The 20176-nt window shown below is 34.8% G+C and overlaps 1 protein-coding gene and 1 non-coding gene across 4 annotated transcripts in view; both read left to right on the top strand.

Annotated features, from left to right (window-relative positions):
• MAP3K2 (mitogen-activated protein kinase kinase kinase 2) overlaps positions 1 to 19812 on the top strand; it is a 76548-nt gene extending 56736 nt beyond the window's left edge. For all 3 annotated transcript variants that reach the window (XM_053918550.1, XM_053918551.1, XM_053918552.1), the window contains 3 exons: positions 4914 to 5043; positions 10023 to 10200; positions 10932 to 19812. In XM_053918550.1, coding sequence (XP_053774525.1) covers positions 4914 to 5043; positions 10023 to 10200; positions 10932 to 11157 — 534 coding nt within the window. In that variant the 3' untranslated portion in view covers positions 11158 to 19812. The remainder of the gene's footprint in view (positions 1 to 4913; positions 5044 to 10022; positions 10201 to 10931) is intronic.
• A 230-nt stretch (positions 19813 to 20042) lies between these two features.
• On the top strand, positions 20043 to 20176 carry LOC112313210 (small nucleolar RNA SNORA50). Its single transcript, XR_002975672.1, has one exon. It is a non-coding gene; the product is annotated as a small nucleolar RNA SNORA50 (small nucleolar RNA).

The following is a 20176-nucleotide window of genomic DNA, read 5'->3' on the forward strand; positions in this document are numbered from 1 at the left end:
GTCATTCCTTCTATGTTGTTTTTATAATATGTAGAGTACATTCTAATACTAATGATTTTCAAAGTGGTGGATACATACTCATTTAAAAATACATGCATTCCCATAATTTAATAGGTAGTACATGGTAGAAAAAAGGTTTGATTTATCAATCTTATTAGAATTATGTGTAGCCCTGGCTGGTGTGGCTCAGTGGATTGAGTACTGGCCTGTGAACCAAAAGGTCACCAATTTGATTCCCAGTTAGGGCACATGCCTGGGTTGCAGGCCAGGTCCCCATCTGGGGGTGTGCGAGAGGTACCCAATCTGTATCTTGTACATCAATGTTTCTCTCCCTGACTTTCTCCCTCCCTTACCCTCTCTTGAAAAATAAATAAATAAAATCTTAAAAAAAAAAAGAATTATATGTATAATGTACAAGGTTGCAGTTTAAACTTATGGATCATAACACTGGATCAGTGTCTGATAGTAATGGTCTTAACCATTCTCAGTCTCACAAAAGCAACAGCAAACTTTACTTTGTTTCTTATTATGGTGAATTATTAATTGTTTATAGTGATACCACTGTTACTCATTGTTGGTACTCTTTATTTTCAAATACTTTGTTGGCAATGTAAACTAGTTTTTTTTAAAAAAAATTCCCTTTGGAAAACACATTGGTGGGATGTATTGAAGGCCATAAAAATATTGAAGCCTTTTGACCTGGTAGTCCCACAGAAATTTATCCTACAGCAGTAATCTAAAAGATAGAAAAAGCTGCATGTGTTTATTTTGTTTATTTTCATATTATCTGTGATTTTTAAAAAAAAAAGGAAATTCATTGCCCATGGTGGAAGTAAATTACGGTGTCATTGTCCAAGAGAATTTATGTTAAAAATTAAAATTGTGAGGGCTATATAGCACGGTTGGGGGAAGTACTTACATAAGAGAGGAAAAAAGAATGCAAAATGCTTTTTGATAATGATTGTGATATTTAAAAAGTATCTGTATTTGGATAAGGGCAGAAGAAACCTAGAAAAATGGAAATGTGTTATGTTGGCATTGATTTTTTCTTTTATTCAGATTTTCATTATTGTTTGTGCAATAAATATTTAAAGTAGAAAGCAAAATTATGCATAAGTGAATAGAGACCTAGATTGAAGATACCATTAATTAAAATGTTTAACTGGTTAGAACTGATTTATATCGCAAATGGATATGTGTAATCTTTATATAGTTAACAATCTTAAGACTAAACCAGGACTATTCAGGAAGAGGTAGATCATGTTTCTCATTACCTATACTTAGTTTTGTAACAGCAGCTATCTCTTCAAAGTATATATTGTCATTTCTTGAATTTGAAAAGCATGTTACCAAATTAGTAATAGTTTGTTGGCAATCTAAATGAACTGTACATATGGTAAGCTCGTGGTATACATGGGTTGGACATACATGTTCCTAGACTTTCCTGAATCTCTAAGTTTGTGAATGATGCTATATAATCTCTCATTAAATTTAGTATGCTGACCCCTTTATTTCCTAGATTCAAGATTCTCCAAAATTGTCATTCTGTTCTTCAATTTTCCCAAATGTACTATTCCATTCCTTAGTTTATCTAGAACTATTCTCAGACTAGAACCAAAACTTTCTTTAATTTTAATACTTGCATTAGGATTTGATTTATCTCTGTTACCTTTACACACACACACACACACACACACAGGATTTTTAGCTGGCACATTGCTTCTCAATTCCAGTTGTTCAAACTGAAGAAAGTAACATTAGCTGCTTCCGGCCACAGTGGAGGCATAGGTAGATACACTTTGCCTCCTCGCACAACCAAAAGAAGGACAACAACAAATTTAAAAACAAAAAACAACCAGAACTGACAGAAAATCGAACTGTATGGAAGTCCAACAACCAAGGAGTTAAAGAAGAAACATTCATCCAGACTGGTATGAGGTGCGGACATGGGCAGCCAGGGTGGAGAGCACTTGCAGCAAGGCAGTAGCTGGAGGACTGGGGTGAGCAAGGCAGAGGCTGGTGGAGCGGGCAGTCCCATATTTGCATGCGGATAAACCAGGAGGAAAAACTGGAGAGTGAGAAATACCGTGCAACCCAGGGTTGCAGCACAGGGCAAAAGCCTCAAAACCTCTGACTGAAAAAACTTCTGGGAGTTGAGGCAGCAGAATAAACTCCCAGCCTCAGGGGGGGGTTTGTTGGAGAGACCCACAGGGTCCTAGAACAACACAAACCCACATACCTGGGAATTAGCACCAGAAAGGCCCAATTTGCTTATGGTAGCAAGGGGAAGTGACTGAAAGCTGGCCAAGAGCTGAGCAAGTGGCATTGTTTCCTCTTGGACTCCTCTCCCACAAACAGCTCCAGAACACCACTATGTGGGTTGCCCCACTCTGGTGAATACCTAAGGCTCCTCCCCTTACTACATAACAAGTGCACCAAGACAAATAAATGTGGCCCAAATGAAAGAACAGATCAAAGTTCCAGGAAAAATACAACTAAGTGATGAAGAGATAGCCAACCTTTCAGATGCAGAGTTCAAAACACTGGTAATGAGGATGCTCACAGAGATGGTTGAGTATGGTCGTAAAATAGAAGAAGTGAAGGCTATGAAAAGTGAAATAAAGGAAGATGTATAGGGAACCAACAGTGAAGGGAAGGAAACCGGGACTCAATGGTTTGGACAAGAAGGAAGAAATAAACATTCAACCAGAATAGAATGAAGAAACAGGAATTCAAAAAAATGAGGAGAGGCTTAGGGAGCTCCAATACAACTTTAAATGTTCCAACATCTGAATCATAGGAGCGCCAGAAGGGTAAGAGGAAGAGCAAGACGTTGAAAACTTACTTGAAAACAATGGAGAAACTCCCTCATATGGCAAAGAAAATAGACTTCCAGGAAGTCCAAGAAGCCCAGAGAGTCCCAAAGAAGTTGGTCTCAAGCACACACCAAGGCACATCATCATTACATTACCCAAGATTAAAGACAAGGAGAGAATCTTAAAAGTATCAAGAGAAAAGGAGACAGTTACCTATGAAGGAGTTCCCATAAGACTATCATCAGCTGATTTCTCAAAAGAAACCTTGCAAACAAGAAGGGGCTGGAAAGAAGTATTCTAAGTCATGAAAGGCAAGGACCTATGTCCAAGATTACTCCATTCAGCAAATGTATCATTTAGAATGGAAGGGCAGATAAAGTGCTTCTCAGATAAGGTCAAGTTAAAGGCGTTCATCCTCACCAAGCCTTTATTATATGAAATGTTAAAGGGGCTTCTCTTAGAAAAAGATCAAAAATATGAACAGTAAAATGACGACAAACTCACAACTCTCAACAATTGAACCCAACACAAACAAAAGCAAACTAAGCAAACAAGTAGAAGAGGGACAGAATCACTGAAATGGAGATCACATGGAGGGTTATGAACGGGGAGGGGTTGGGGGTAGCATAGGAGAAAATGTACAGGGAATAAGAAGTATAAATGGTAGGTTCAGAATAGACAGTGGGAGATTAAGAATAGTATGGGAAATGGAGAAGCCAAAGAACTTGTACATGTACGACCCATGGACATGAACTAAGGTGGGAGAATGATGGTGGGAGGGGGAACAGGGCAGAGGGGGATAAAGGGAAGAAAAAAATGAGACAATTGTAATAGCATAATCATAAAATATATTAAAATTAAAAATAAAGTAACATTTTGTGGTACACAAATGTAAAAAGACTATATACCAATGGATCTGTTACCTCTGTATGCCACTGGCCCAGCTACCTAACAGTTTAGAGGATCCATAAGGCCATCGCTCATTCTCAGCCTACAAGTATTTTGGGGGTTATTGTTTGGAAAGCGCAGTTCTAGGCAGGTTTTTGTATGTATTACTACAAGTAGAGGCCCAATAAGTAGCCTGAAGAAACAAGCTATATGGAATAATATGTGTTGATAGTTGGCTGGACTTACTCATTGCCTGACACTTTCCACCCAGGTCTGCAAGTCTAGGCCAGCAGAGTGGCATCTTTCTGTCCTTTCAGAGATTGCTTGTAAATAGTGGAAACAGCAAATGGTTAAGCCTGTAAAATTAAAGTATCTACTTTTATACGACAAGGTACATAGTTTACTAAAATGTAAAGAAAGGCAGAAACATTTAAATATATTCTACTGTTTAGAATAAAAGATTTGTCCCTCAGCAAAGAGTTAATTCCCATTTTGTAAAATGGTTGGTTATTTATCAAATTTGTACATTGGAATCAGTAGGGAAGCTTTTGTAAAATTCAGGTGTGTATGTCTCACTTCAGACTGATTCAGCATTATCAGAGATGGCACCTCATCCTGCCTTAAAAACCACTTACAAGATTGAAATTCCTTTTTAATATATTTTCTCATGTTTTGAACTAGAATGTTGAGTATACAAAGGAAAAAGTTAAAAATCTCATGTATTCTGGTTTTCTAATTATACCCATTCTTTCTCCTGAGAAATAAATTAGCAGATATCAATAAAACACTTAAAAACAGAGGAAGAAAAATAAAAACCAAATAGAAATAAAGTAGGACATGTAGAAGGGCAAGTAGGAAAAACAAGTATATTGTAGGCAAAAAAGCAGTATAAAAGTACTGGGGAATTTTTAAAAACACAGTTGCAAGGCATAGGAGATAATTAGAACCAACATAGTCACAGAAAGAAGGGTATCCATCAGGAAGCAGTTTTAAAGGCTTCCTTTATCTGTGACCCATACTCAACCACAGTTCTAGTCAGGGACTGTAAAGAGTTGTATGTAAATGAGATGGCATATGTATTCTTACTGAGAATTCCTGTGCTCTCCAACTAAAGCCTCCCACTGATGAACTAGGATTCTTTTTAAAAAGATTTTTAATATAGTGGTTTTTATTTCAAACCACACCATAGTCTTCTTTGTTTACTTACAGGGTTCGATTAAGGACCAATTAAAAGCATATGGAGCTCTTACTGAGAATGTGACTAGGAAATACACCCGTCAGATTCTGGAGGGTGTTCATTATTTGCACAGTAATATGATTGTTCATAGAGATATCAAAGGTAAGTAATGAGGTATTTTTTTAAGTATAGAGGTTTTGTGTTTTGTGAATGAAATGAGTAATATGGTTAAGAAATATAACATTTAAATTAATAAATTCACCTTTAAAATATAGGGAAACAATTCTCCTTTCTCATGGACTCCATCAATATTCCAACTAGTCTTGATGTTTGGGTCTCCACAGTGGGTAGCTCCCCTGTGGGGGTTCACAGAATCAAAAAAGTTCAAATGATCATAAAAATGAGACCATGTTTTTACATAGAGAACATTTATTACAATACAGTGATTAAGAGAAGGGGCTCTGACACTAGATGACCTGGTTCAAATTCAGGCTTTATTCGTCATTAACCATGTGACCTTGCACAAGGCACATAACCCCTCTATGCCTGAGTTCCTTATATTTAACAAGGGTGATAATAATGTCCAACTTGTAAGATTCTTGAAAGGATTAAATGAGCCCTGACTAGTATGGCTCAGTGGATTGAGTACTGGCCTGCCAACAGAAAAGTTGCCAGTTCAATTCCCAACCAGGGCACATGCCTGGGTTGCTGGCCAGGTCCCCACTAGGGGTCAAGCAAGAGGCAGCCACACATTGATGTTTCTCTCTCTTCCCCTCTGTCTAAAAATAAATAAATAAAATATTTTTTAAAAGAAAGGATTAAATGAGTTAATGTGTATAATATGTTTAAAATAATCTGCTATCTAGAAAGCATTCAGATAGCTATGATGATGATGACATTCTTATGTTGAGATTGTAATTAATTAAAGCCATTGGAATGGGTGTTATTATCTAGGGAGAGAATAAGAAGATGGAGGAAGAGAGCCTAAGATTGAGCTTTGATGACCTTCAACTCAGTTAAGCTCAGTTTTTAAAATTCAGCAGCTTTCAGGGATCAGGTATGTAAGGTAAATGCATGAAGTGAGACAAAAGTGAGTGGTAGAGACGTGTAAAATTTGAGAGGGCTTAAATTCTGTACTACAAAGTGTACCTGAAGGTTTGATTCTATAAAAACTGAAGTTTGGTTCTATAAAAATTGGATATGACCCCTAATTCAGAGATGACTCTAGTTAATCAACTGATAAGAATAGTGAATACATGCATATATAAATAATAAATAAAAAGTACATTTTTCATTGGTCTTTCTGAGGGTTCTAATGAGCTACCAGATATTTATTGCCTCCCTGTGGTGATCCACATTCTGAATATGGCCATATTCAGGCTAAAGAAAACATTCCTAACCAGTTTCTAGTGATACAGTACAATCTGCTGGAGAATGCCAAGCCAGATCATGTGTACTAGAATGGAGCTTATAGTGAGTCTGAGAGATTGAGGACATGGCTCATGATCTAAACTAAATAGGTGCAGTTGTCAAGTAACAAAAGCTGATAGCTTCAAGAACCACATAGGGAAATTATTTGAATGCGATTTTTCTATTAGGAGTGATCTCTGTTCAAGCCAGTTTCTTTTTAGCACTCATGATGAGACAAGGTAAAGGAACCAAGGGGAGATTCAACCCCAAGTGGGCCTTATCAGAAAAAATGACAAACCATACTGTTAAAATGAGGAAGTTGGAAACAACAAGCTAACTTAAAATCATTATAGGGCAAATGTATTGATAGAAGATATAAAATTAGATATGCAATATGATCTCAAGTTTGTAAAATTAAAGTATGACCTAGAAGAAAAATTTTCGTGTGATTAACAGTGGTTATTTACAGATGGCAGAATGAGTGATAATCATTTTATTTGGCATATTTTTTACTTTTTATACATTTCCCCAATTTTTATAATGATCTATTTTTAAGTTGTAATGGGAAAAGAAAGATACCTGGTGACTTTTAAGTTTAAACCTATGAGTTCATAATGACACCTAGGAAAAAACTAATTGATCATTGTTTCTAGGGAACCAACTCAATATTTCATAACAGGGTTCCTTTATTTTACCTTTCTTTTTCTAATTAAGCCATTGAGGACTAAAGAGTGGATGAAAGGAAACTTACCTTTATAGAAGCATTTCGACTAACAAATGAAGAAGGAATGATGGGATAGTACCATTTTGCAACCACTGATGAATTAATAGGTATAAGCATTAAACATTAACAGCTGCTTACATTACTAAAACAGAGACAGCTGAGCATGACATACTTCCTGTTCTTGGATCATCATATCTATGAAATAGTTTTACCAAAAAAAAAAAAAAAAGAATCTGAGTCTGATCAAACCTCTAGACTCAGCTACCAAATTTGAGAGTTACAGAACAGATATATCAGACATACGAACATACTAAATATGATCCCTTGGGATGGAGTCAGCAAAATCTAGACATAGGAAAGCTACAGGCAGACCACTTAGGTTCTTCATAAATTGCAAAGGAAAAAAGGTTAGAGGGAACATTAGAAAAGACTTAAAAAGATACATCATTGAGTCTCAATGTTAGGAATTATTTGGATTCTGATTTTAAAAAAACTGTAAAATATACTGAGTGTATATTTAACATTATTAAGGCATTATTGTTTATCCTGTTAGGTGTAATATGAGTCCTTATCTTTTAAATCTATATATTGAACTATTGAGATGATGTCTTCAATTTACTTCAAATAATATGAGGGAAAGGAGGAGTGGCTGGCAGTATGGTTGGGGAAGATTTTGAGATGGTGGTTGAGGCTGAGTGATGGGTACATGAACTATTGTACCTGTTTTTGTAGATGTTTAAAAAATCTCGGTAATAGCTTACTTTACTTTCTAAAAAAATCTTCACCCATGGGCATGCTTACTGATTTTAGAGAGAGGGAAGGGAAGGGAAAGAGAGAGGGAGAGAAACAACGATAAGAGAGACAATGATCGATCGCCACTCATAATACACGCCCCAGTCGGGGATGGAACACACAACTGAGGCATGTGGCCTGACAGGGAATTGAACACACGATCTTCCAGTTTATGGGACAATGCTCCAACCAGCTGAGCCACACTGGCCAGGGCAATAGCTTACTCTTCAGGTATCCAAAATCAGTTTTGAAAAATTAGGAGACTATATTGGGAATGTGATTACATGTTATTCTCCTCAGCCCTTTGTGTGGGTGAGTATTGATTCAGCATTGATGATTACTCCTCAGCGATAGTTCTTCCTTTCTGTGACCTGCCTGGGACTGTTTCTTCCCAGTAAAATATGGCTTGTTTGTTGTCATTCTCCTGGTTAAATATTTTAGAGGAGATCGGGCACGTTCAGGGTAGTATGGCTGTAGACCCCTGGTTAGATATTTTAGAGATAGTGGCCTTTCTTTGACAGTGTCCTCTTTAAGTGTTGTACAGTGAGATGTTAAATGGGGTAGACAGTGCTCTTTTGCAGAGTCACTGGTATGTGTCTCACTTAGGCTTATGGCATGCAGACAATGGAGCTTATGCCCTCGCCTGCAGAGAGACTGCAAAGAGCTATCATCCACTAGGCTGGGGAATTTGCTGGGAGAATGGAAAGACAAGTACTGAAGCTCATGATGGGAATGGACAGTACACATTCTCTCTACTGTTAACTCTCCTTCTTAGAGGCCATTAAAAAAAAGAAGAAGAAGGAAATAAGGATTTTTTTAAATGTAAAATATAGATAGGAGACCTAAAAACAATGAAGTACATTTTAAAATGAAAATTAGATAAAACGAATTGCTTATTTAAAAACAGGTAGCCTATAGATAAAATTAAAAATGAGACTGGAAATAATTTTTATAAGATAGAAACTGGACTTACAATCCCAGAACAAAAAAAAGATAGAGCTTTAAAAATGATAAATGGGAAAATAGAGAATAACAAATAAGTGAACTTAGCACTTGGATCTTGGTTTCTGATAACCAGGGCTCCTTGGAGAGAAGACCGATTGTAGGACTGGTGCAGGATATATACAAGTTGAGCACGGAGCATCTAATAGTGCCCCAAAGTAAAAAAAAAAAAAAATGCTAAAAACAATCTCAAACGGAAAACAAACAAGAACATAATTATCAGTGTATGACAAAGGGACACAGGAGCCAATTGAGAGTTCCCAATGGCCAAAGCTAGAATGACTTGAGCAAAGAAAAAAAAAGTTACATTGGTTTATAACCCAAAGTATACAATAAATATCCATGTGTTTACACTGACATAAATGAATGGTTGAATAAATAAATGGAAAAGAGGAGACAAATCTGTGCAGGATAATTCCAAATAATTTATGTATCTACTCAGCCTGGTGCATATCTCCTGACTCCTTCACTGTGGGCTATGCATAGTGAACTTCTCCTAAAGATCATGGCATGGGAAGGGGGAAAGAGGAACTTTATAGTAGAGAAGTAAACAAACTACCTCAAGCCAGGCAATCAAATCAGTTTGTAATAAATAAATTAAGTTCATTATAAAGTAAATGAAATTTTAAAACAAAAAAGCTCCAAGCTTGCTTAGAAGAGAGTTAAAATATATAGAAATTGAGAAGTAAAATTAATATAAAGCACAACCCAATATTTAGGAAAATTGTAAAATGTAAGGTAATTAACATTAAGTTATAGCAGAAGGGGAAAAGTGATAGAAGTTTTGATTATGAGACTCCTCCAGGAAGTTCCTTCTCAGGGAAGTAAACTTCAGCCATAAGCTTCTTGCTTTATGATAAACTGTGCCCAAGAGCCTGCTGTTGCTTTCCATCCTTCTCTGAGCCCTTTCCCCTTTCTCTTTTTTTTTTTTTTTTCATCCTCTTCTCCCTCCACATCAGTCCTTTTCAGTGGGAAAACCTTCTTAGGTTTTAAAGTGCATTTCTGACTCTAAAAAATTCAGTGTTTGTCCTTAATGAGCATTGTTTGTGTGACTGGCGTTGTGACAGGTACTGTTCGGAAGATGAAAAGCAACCTAGTTTTGGAGACAGATTGAAGAGTCAGTTACTACGTTTAATTCTCTGCCATTGTTCTTTTAGATTATATTCCAAACTGCCGATAAAAGTAATGAAATGAGGATGTTTCTTATTTTTAGGAGCAAATATTCTGCGAGATTCAACAGGCAACGTCAAACTAGGAGATTTTGGAGCCAGCAAACGGCTTCAAAGCATCTGTCTTTCAGGGACAGGAATGAAGTCAGTCACAGGCACGCCATACTGGATGAGCCCTGAGGTCATTAGTGGGGAAGGGTATGGCAGAAAAGCTGATATCTGGTAGGTTTGCTCGAAAATACCTGCCTTACTTATTTCCACCCAGGATAGAAATTACTGAGCCATATTTCAATTACCTTTTGTACTTTCGAAATGGGATGTTGGGATTACAATGATTAATATTTTAATTATGCTTCTTTGAAACTTAATCATCGATTAAATAAATAGAGGTCTTGAACCTGTCTTCCGTTCTTCAGGAGGAATTTTGTCTTAAGCAGCTTCAGCATCAGAAAACTATCTTTCATTTCCCTGAAGAACTTTAAAAGTAATTAATCTTTATTAGTCTCTTATAATATAATTCAGTTAATTTTTAATTGCTTAATAATGTTAAGCTAGAACTTAAAATGACCATTTTCTATAGCCCACCAGAAAAGTTTTTAATACATTGGATACTCATTTTAAGCACCTAAAAGGCAAACAAAGAGTATTAATGTTTGTATTTGTAAGATAAAGACAAGAAAGTTATATTTAATATTGGGTTACAAAATTATTTAAAGCAAAAATTATAAAATGAGTAATGATTTTTGCTTAGCCATTGGAGTCAATCCCTAATTGTGGTTTATTTTCATTGACTTTTATGTTTAAATTATGTTATGTATGATTATAACCTTTTAATGAAACCAAGTCATACTTAAATGTATATGGACTTCACTCCTGTTTCTAATTATGTAGTTAACTGGCTTTCTTTCATCATGATATTGTTTGTGTAATATAATTTTAAAATTTCTTTTTAGGAGTGTGGGCTGTACTGTGGTAGAAATGCTAACTGAAAAGCCTCCTTGGGCGGAATATGAAGCAATGGCTGCCATATTTAAAATCGCCACTCAGCCAACAAACCCAAAGCTGCCACCGCATGTCTCAGACTATACTCGAGATTTCCTCAAAAGGATCTTTATAGAGGCCAAAATGAGACCTTCAGCTGAGGAACTCTTAAGGCACGTGTTTGTGCATTATCACTAGTGGCCAGTAACCTCTCCTGTGCCTCTGCCTGGCTCCCAATTATCCATTCACCTTCTCTCTGACTGCACTTTTCTTTTTTATAAAAAAGAGAGATGGGGGAGAAAAAAAAGACAAGGGGGAAAGTGTTTCTCTTGATTCTTGGTTAAATTTGTTTAATAACAGTAACCTAAATTTTTATATTTAATCTTTTTTTCCCTTACAAGAACTTGAAACTTTTTTTAATTTAATTTTTATAATGTACTGATGTGGTTCAGAGACATAAAGCACTTTAGTTTAGTACATGGTCACTCTTTCTAGAACAAACAAATCATTTGGAATACCTAAAGACTGTAGTCTTTCTCTGTGTCACCGACAAATTGATGGTGGTGGGGAGACATGGAAAACAAAAAGAGAATGATGTGTGATTTGTAGTTTTTAATGATAGTGTTTAAAATAAATTCTCATTTGTGGGTTTGAGCCCTAAACTCTATTTTAGAGTAGGTACTCAACTTAAAGAATATAGGTTCCTTCTTATACCTGTATTCTTTAGATTCTAACCTCTGTCTACCAAGTTTTTTGTTCAGTAGGAATCTTGATAGAAAATACGAATCTCTAAGAAGTATGTTTATTTGTTAATCCTAGTCAGTATAATAAGCAAATACACTATAAAAGATCCATGTTACTGGAATCTATAAACCTTGAGGGATAGCTTTCTGTTTAAAAAAAGAAAAGATAGTATTTTATTTTAAAACAGATATGGGAAGTCAGTGAACAAATCCAAATTAAAAGACAAAAGGAGGTTGCTCTAACTCAATGTGTGAGCAGTAGAAGAGACCACGTTTGCCCATCAACAGAAATGAAAAGCAGAACTAGTTGTTGTTTAGTGTATTTTAAATTGTGTTCTTTACCTGAGGGAGAAAGTCCCAAAATTAAGGGAAAGGAGAAATAACCAAAATAATGTATATTATATCTTCCCACTTCTAGCTCCTGATTCCCCATAGGTCAACATTTCTTAGGAACTAAATGTTTAACCTGGAGTATTCATAAAGCTAGTGTCATGAGGTAAGACCCTTGTTCTTGGGATGACATAATACTAAAGCACCCCCCCAAAAAACAGACAGATAGTAAAACAGTGCTTCTCAAGGGTGGGGTGGGGATAATTTCTCCTGGCATTTGGCAATGCTTATAGCCAGTTTTGATTGTCACAACTTAGGAGGATGCTAGTGGCATCTAGTGAGCAGAGGCCAGGGATGCTGCCAAACAAACTACAGTGTACAAGGACAAGCACCTCCTGCCTCCCAAAGAAGAATTGTCCTGCTCAAAATTTCATAAGTGCCAAAATTGAGAAACTATGTTGCAAAGACCAGCCTCAAGTTATAAACTGGTAACAGCCATTTACAAAGCAGGTTCCTTGTAAAAAGTAAATTTCGAAAAGAAAGTGATGTAATGCATAATGAGGGTTTTACAACAGAAGATATCACTACTTCCAGTCAGGGGTAAATGATCTGAACAGAAAATAGCAGTCCATTCCTTACCAGCTGCATATCGCACCCAAATCAGTAACTTCCATTTTAGAAACAAAATGAATTTAAACATGGAGCTTATTGAACTCAGCTGTCTGTATATATTCTTTCTTCAACTCAATTTGTAATTGTGGGAAAGAAAAGCATATCAAAACAACTATTAACTACTTTATAGGAAACTTAAAAACTACCAGCTATTTCTAGTATAATGTATCCACTAAGACCAAGGACATTAAATGGAAGGAGACAACTAGGAGAATTCTATCTCTAAGGGACTTGTGCTATTGAAAAATATGAATGTTATTAATAATTTGGCGACTTGCAGTTTTTTCAGTATATTAAACAAGTGCTAAGTACTTTATTTTTAAAGATCTAGAAAATAGTAGTCTTCCCGGAGGTCCATTTAATGGTGATACCTTTTATGAGATTTATAGGGGACTCAGGTTTTTTTATTTTGTGCTAAAAAGTATGATCTTTAGGGATTCTTTTGCTGTTCCTGAAAGACTTTGGTTTACTCTAACAAGGTCCTTTCTGACGTTCCCTGTAGGAAATTTGAAATTCCACAGCTAATCTGGTAAGTCAAAGCACAAAGATTCTCCCATACTTTATAATGAAAGAAAGTGGTTCACCAAGAAGAACATACATTGGTGGCCCCTCCCCTGGAAAGTCAACTGTCAAATCTTTGTGTTGTAAACATAGCCCCCAAGGATCTGTTATATTTCTTTATCTTTTATGAGTGAAGGTATGTCTCTTACTTGAGCAGGATCATAGTATCTGGACCAGTGGGCTTTTTCTTTGTTTCTTTGCCTTGTATGGTTGTGATTTCCTTCTGGCTCATTTTTGCTCTGTCAGGGTAACCAGTGGTGCAAAATATGAGACAACAAATGCTCTTTAAAAAGAAATCTTGGGAGATTGTGAAACTCAAAGCAAAATTGTTTGCATTTTTCAGTCTCTCTTGTGTTTTACATGCTATAGAAAATCTGAAAAGAAACTACTAGTTTAACACTGCTGCAGAAGACCTTTGTTTTATAATAAGAAAAATATTATTAGCTATGGGAAAATATTGTTCTTTATGTAAAGACGTAAAATAGACTTATAGTTTACAGAGTTATTATATAAAATGTGATGTGAATTTATTTTAAACAAGTTGTAAGGTACCAAAACCACAATAAAAATTAATATATATATAAAAGCTACTACAACAAAAAAGCTTGAAGTGGGTGAGGTATGGAAGACCAAAAGTAAATTTAAAAAAGAAAATTTTGAAACAGAACACCTCTATCAGGGGCAGTTAGATATAACACTCCAACTTATTTCTAATGATGGTGTGGATCAACAAGTGAAATTTGAACTTTTTAAGATAACTCTAAATGTATTTTGTTTTTTAAATGCACAACTGATTCTCCTATACTGTAATGTTTCTTTGCTGAGGCTGGAAAATGGTCAGACTGCTGACTTTGTGCCTTTAAAATGCATTCTGCTTTGATTGTGGCAGACTTTTTGGTGCTGGAGAAGATTCACTAGCAGTCTCACCTGTGCTTTTCAGGAAGTATCTTTCTACATAGGCCTTGAGAGATTCAAAATGTCATTACTTAGGTTTGGGCCAAATATAAGATCTTTTACATTGCAAACAAAATGTATTGAATAAAAGGGTTGAAAAATATAATGGCTAACGGAAATTTTGATGGTTCGTAATTCTTTAAAATGTATTTAAAAGTATATATAGACTTTGAAATTTTTGATATGAATATCTTGAAAATTTTTCAGTTTTCCTCATTTACATAATTCTAACTTGAAAAAATTGTTAAAGGCTGATGCACAGGCTGAACTACAAAAAAAAATTAAAGCTTATTTTAGAGTAAATAAAATTGGCTTTCACTTGAGAGTGTACGTTATTATCAGTAGAAACTATGTTAAGAAAGTGAAATTACTTGTTTAGAGTAGCTTTCTGCTACTTTACCTCTTATATATGTCAGATCTGGTCCGTAGTATTTCTGAGATGGAGTTATGACAAGACACATGAATTCATTAAGAAAATCAAATCTGAATAGTTTATAGGGATGACCAAGCTTGGGTTCAAAAGCCAAGATGTTTGCCACATGCAGACTCCTTGGCCCATGGCAGAGTCCTGAGCCAATGATTTCATTGGGGTCTACCGATGTAAGCTTGGAGATAAAATCACCTAGTGTCAATCAAGAATAGTAATCTCAATTTTTTAAAATAGGGTGAATCTTCTTCATTTGCTTATTCAATAATTGTGGCTTATTGTGTCAGGTACTAAATTAATTTATTCTCAAGGAGGTCACAGTCTAGAAAGAAACATGGACAAACAATAGGGCACCCCTAACTCTGAAAGTTCAGTAACGATGTTTTAAAATCTTACTGTTTTTTGTGATGTAAGGGGAAAGCAATTTTAGGTAATTATTGGCAGTTAAGAATTAAAATGTCATTAACAGCATAGATTAAAAGTATCCCCAAATTAGAGAAACCTCATTGGTCAGGCAGCCTCTCTCTCCCGCTCAGGACTCCCTCTTATAAAATCCAGCCTCTTCTCTAACAATTTCAGTGATGGAGGACATTTATTCCATACCATAGTGTTCTTTTCTGCTTTTTCAAAAAGAAAAACCAAATCCTTTCTTTCAGTCTATTATATAGTTAAAATACCTAAAACATTTGACAGAAATTGAATTTTATCCATGGTGTTATTAATACTAAGAACAGGACAATTTCTTGAGACCTTACTGTTTCCTATTGTTTGACCTTTGTTACAAATGTAATTGTTCATATTTATTTGAATTTTGAGATTGGTTAAATGTTAATGAAAAGCAATTTAATTGTTTTTGGTAGTGCCTTTTTCTCTGTATGCCTTAATTTGATTTTATATCAATAATTTACATTACCCACCAAACTGAAGGTTTTTTCCAAAATCAGTAATTTTAAGAGTTGATTTGACTGTGTATTGGCCCTTAAATATTTCTTGATGCCTGCTTCTTCCTCCTATCCCTTTCTACCTCTTTTTTTTTTTTTTTTTAATGTTAGAAAACAGACATTAGCATTAATCTGGGATAGACACACTGCAGTCTCTACTAGACGTGAACTCCTAAGGTCATTAGAGGTATTCTAATTCTAAAGAAATGTATAATAAATTGTTTTCCAGACTGATTGCTTGATTTTCAATCATACTGACACTGTCCAGGTTCTTTGTATATCACAGTTCAGTTACAATTTTCATAGCAGAGGTAGAATGGTTGTTTTTGCCCTGAAGAGGTTGTGTAAATGGTTTACAAATGTTAAGGCACCGAGACTTAGGGCAATGTGCAAGAAATCCAGGGATAGCAAATTCTAATCTAACATTTTGATAAAAACTCTAGCTTACTTTTCTGTGAAGTGTGTGTGTCTGTGTGTGTGTGGAGTTGGGGCAGGGATGGGAAAAGAGGAAAGGTATGAATGTTCAGTTAGATTAGCTTCTGTTCTTGGAGGAACAATTCAAAGGTGTATGACCTACTGATGATGGATGAGAGTAATCGACCTTGGGTAGGAATGCCAGCACATTTTCTACAAGTAACTAGTACAAATGATTGTTTAATAAAAGTATTTATTGTAAATTGCCAAGCTCTTGGTTGCTAAAACATTAAAATTAAATTTGTATGTTTATATAATAGCTTATATGTAATCCTTAAATAGAAAGTAATTGATTTTCCATAGTTCTTCATGAACTCTTTGGAATAGAAATTCTGCCAGACAATATCAACAGAAGCTTCCTTAGCTTATGAAATGTTCAAAAGGAAATTTTCTTATACCTTTCTTTGGTTGGCTAGGGAAGGCATGCTATGAAGCCACTGCTCCTACTTCACAGTTGTTTTTGGCTTTATGTTGACTTCTGCCTGCATTCTGAATAGGATGCCATCATAGATGTAGGAAGTGTCAGAGTCAACCATTTTCTAGTACTTGCCTTTCAGAGCTTTAAATAGTAATGAGCTGTTGGGAGTCTAGAGAATCTTTTCTCAGTGATAGTGAGAGTGGACATGATTTAGTTTCAGAAAGTTGAGGGAGAAGTCATAGCTATAGTAAAGACAAGAATAAATTTTATCTGTTGCCTGAGTATAGTCTTTTACATAATTTTTCATGTTTTTCATAATTCTGCATTTTAACTGACAGTAATATATCTTTGTTAATAATAGCAAAGGCATTAAGTCAGTGAATACTATTGTTCCCTATGACCAATTACTTTTTTGTTTGTATTCACAGTCTGTATTATCAGAATCACTTAGAACCAAAGCTTTTATATTCCCTGCACAGATTGCCAAAATGATTTAACACTGTTACTTCTGCCCACTTGTAAGCTAACCAGATAAAAATGATGAAGTAGGTACTAGTGGAATTTGTATTTCAATTTATCCTTCAAGAAAAAGGAGAGGTGCTCAGTGCTTGCATTTAGATATGCAGAATTTACTTCAACTATTATGGAGCTATATAGACATTAGAAACGTGAGCTTGCGCACGTGCCAGTCGTATTAACATCAGATGGCCACAGATGCATTGACATATGATGACTCAGATTGGTGGTGTAACTTCTTCCTAGGATCTTGTATTTGACTTGAGGGGCATTTCAGGAAAGCTGTGAAGAAAAGTAAATTATAAACTGATGTCTGCTTTGTGCCGTAGACATTTTAGAACATAAGGAAGAGTCTGCGTTCCAGTATACGTGCAGGGTTGGTTCCCAAGTAAGGGTATCTGAGTCCCATCATGACAGTTGAGAACAGTAAAGTTTGTGACTATGCTGAAAAAGCACTTTTATGTTCATTTATTTATTTATTTTTAGAATTTATCTTTTAAAAGCATATATAACTACTGGTGATTTTAGCATTAGCATTACTTGGAAGGGAGAGATAAGTAACAAAATTACATCTTAAGCTCTAGCAAATAATTAGATTCTAAAGTGGATTTGACATATTGTCACTTTTCCAAAGATTTTTTTTCCCACCTGGAATAAGAAGAGAGGATTAGTGGAAACATTTGAGCTAAAACGGCTTATGGGCAAAAAAAAATGGGCCAAACCCTTGCAATATACTTTATTCAAGTGAAAGTGCAGTGTCTAAGGATAGGAATACTTCTTTAGAAACAAATGATTGTTTTAAAAAACAATCTTAGTTAGTAAAAAGTTTACATTTTTCTATTGCTGTTTTAAAATTTGCTGCCCTACATTCAGAAATATTATAAAAGATTTAATACTAAAAATACTGTTAATGTCTGACATCTCTTACATTTCACATGGTTCTTTTTATTCAAATATCATTGTAAATAAGAATAAACTTGGATAAATTTGAGAATAAACTTTAATTGTTGCAAAGTGTGATTATCAATTTATAAATTTACCCTTTGGCCTAATGTACATTTTTTAATGTAGCCATTAAATTCTTTATATTTAACCTATTAGTTTCTCTTTATAAACATTTTTAATCTTAGTTGAATGTTGGGCAATTTATAATTATGTACAAAGTTTTTTTTTCCTATCAAGGTTGACCTTTTTGCACATTTTTGGAAATGTTTAATTTGTACACTGATTTACTACTCTGGCCAATAATTGTTGATGGGTGTACGAGCGTCATGTCATAAATGTGTGCATTGAACTACTGTCTGTGTCTCTATATTTTAACTTTGAAGAAGTAGCCATCAGTAACTGCACTGCTATTACAGACTTACATTAACTTTATTGTTTTTACGAAGTATACTTATCTAGGATTCTGTCTTTGTTGAAGAACTCAGGAGTTCAACATCGCTTTCTGATTTTATGTGTATTTTGAAGTGCATTTAGTTGAAAGTTTGCTTGTAACTGTGTATCAGGGAATGTGTGTGTGGAAATGTCTTTTTCTGTCTGTAGGCACATTTCTGTATTCCAGTAATTTCTTATTTTCATTTATTTGTACAATTTTATGAACTTGTTTTATATAAGGGTACTGCTTAGTTAGAATTAAATATATATAAAAAGCTTTCTGAGAGATTATTTACTATGTGAGTATATTTTCAGCTGGCTGGTCAAAAATATTTTTAAAATTTTGATTTTAACCATTCAAAATATGTTTGTATTTCCAAAATTGGATGCAAATTTACTTAGATATCAAATACTCATGCAAGGAAGAGCACTGAATTTTCTTTTGAGAATTCTCTGAAATAGAAATTAAGAGGAAAAAGAGGTGTTAAGCAGTAGCAAAATTCACTTTCCACTAAAATAGCCTTTGAATTCTGAGAGCTATGAAAAAAATCTAAGAAACTAAATTGTCTTGAAAAGATGCCAAGATTTTTATATCTCCAGTTTCTCTTGGCTGGTCCTACTGTTTTTGAATGTTTCCTTTATTCTACCCTAGAGACTTCAACTTTTAGGTTATTTTCTTACTGGGCAAGGTCAGACCTTCTTTACAAAACAATGCATTGATTTATTGTGATTCTCTTACATTGACTATAAAATGATTTAGAAATGTTTAAATATGCATCGAGTGTCTTTATACTGTACTGTGTATGTTAAGTAACTGGCAGAAAAAGAATTGGAAATAAATTTCCAATCTGACAATGTTATCGTAGTTAAGGAAGACTCAGATTTTAATATATGGTACCATGTAAAAATTACTTGTGTTAGGAATAAAGTCCACTGTTGCAGTTGTATGTCAGTCACTAACCTTATTATATTGCAAGGAGCCAGTATGATTAGTAAAACCTCCCAGAAGCTGGTTACAGTGTGGTATGTGCCACGTTTCATTTATATTTTGATTTTGTGTTGTTCATTTAAAGTTGTACTCGTAAAAATGTATAAAATCTCTGAGTTTTATAGTTTTTATATATTTGTTTTTCTTACTGGTAAATAGCCATTTAAAAATCTAATGTGAAAGAAACCATGTTTATATTTTGTTAGTGATCAATGACTGTTTATATGGAAATTTGTATATTGTTGGCACACATCTTTGTTTAGATTTATTGTGCATGAAGGCCTGCAATAATTAGCACAATGAAAATTCCTTTTTTTTTTTACATGTTCTTTTTTTTTTTTTTTTTTTTTTGAAAGATTGCGGTGCAGAGGGTTACTCTTAGTAACGGATTATGGGATATAAGTGAATGGCACTTTGAATGGTAATAAAGCTGATATTTATTTCCACTGTGATTGGTCTGTCCAGATCTTCTCTTGTACACGTTGTGTTCCCAATTTTCCTTCCTTTGCCTGAGTTGATCACTTTCTAGGAGACCAAGAACAGACTAATCTAGAAACACTGCAACTAAATCTTTCCAGGATCTAAATCTATAATGTCCTACCCAACATGCTCTGGCATATCGTTTTTGACACTTTGATTATCCAAAATCAGAAATTAACAGTGTTCAAAAATAGCATGAACAAAGCGCTGCTTTTGAACCTGATGTGTTTTGTCTGTAGCTTCATGGGCCATGCAACAGTGCTAGACTATAAGGAATTACTATAACTGGGGCTCTTCAACTTCCAACTGAACTGCTCTTTTTAAAAAATAGCATAA

This window comes from Desmodus rotundus, chromosome 2, assembly GCF_022682495.2.
Source record: "Desmodus rotundus isolate HL8 chromosome 2, HLdesRot8A.1, whole genome shotgun sequence".
NCBI classification, from domain to species: Eukaryota; Metazoa; Chordata; class Mammalia; order Chiroptera; family Phyllostomidae; genus Desmodus; species Desmodus rotundus.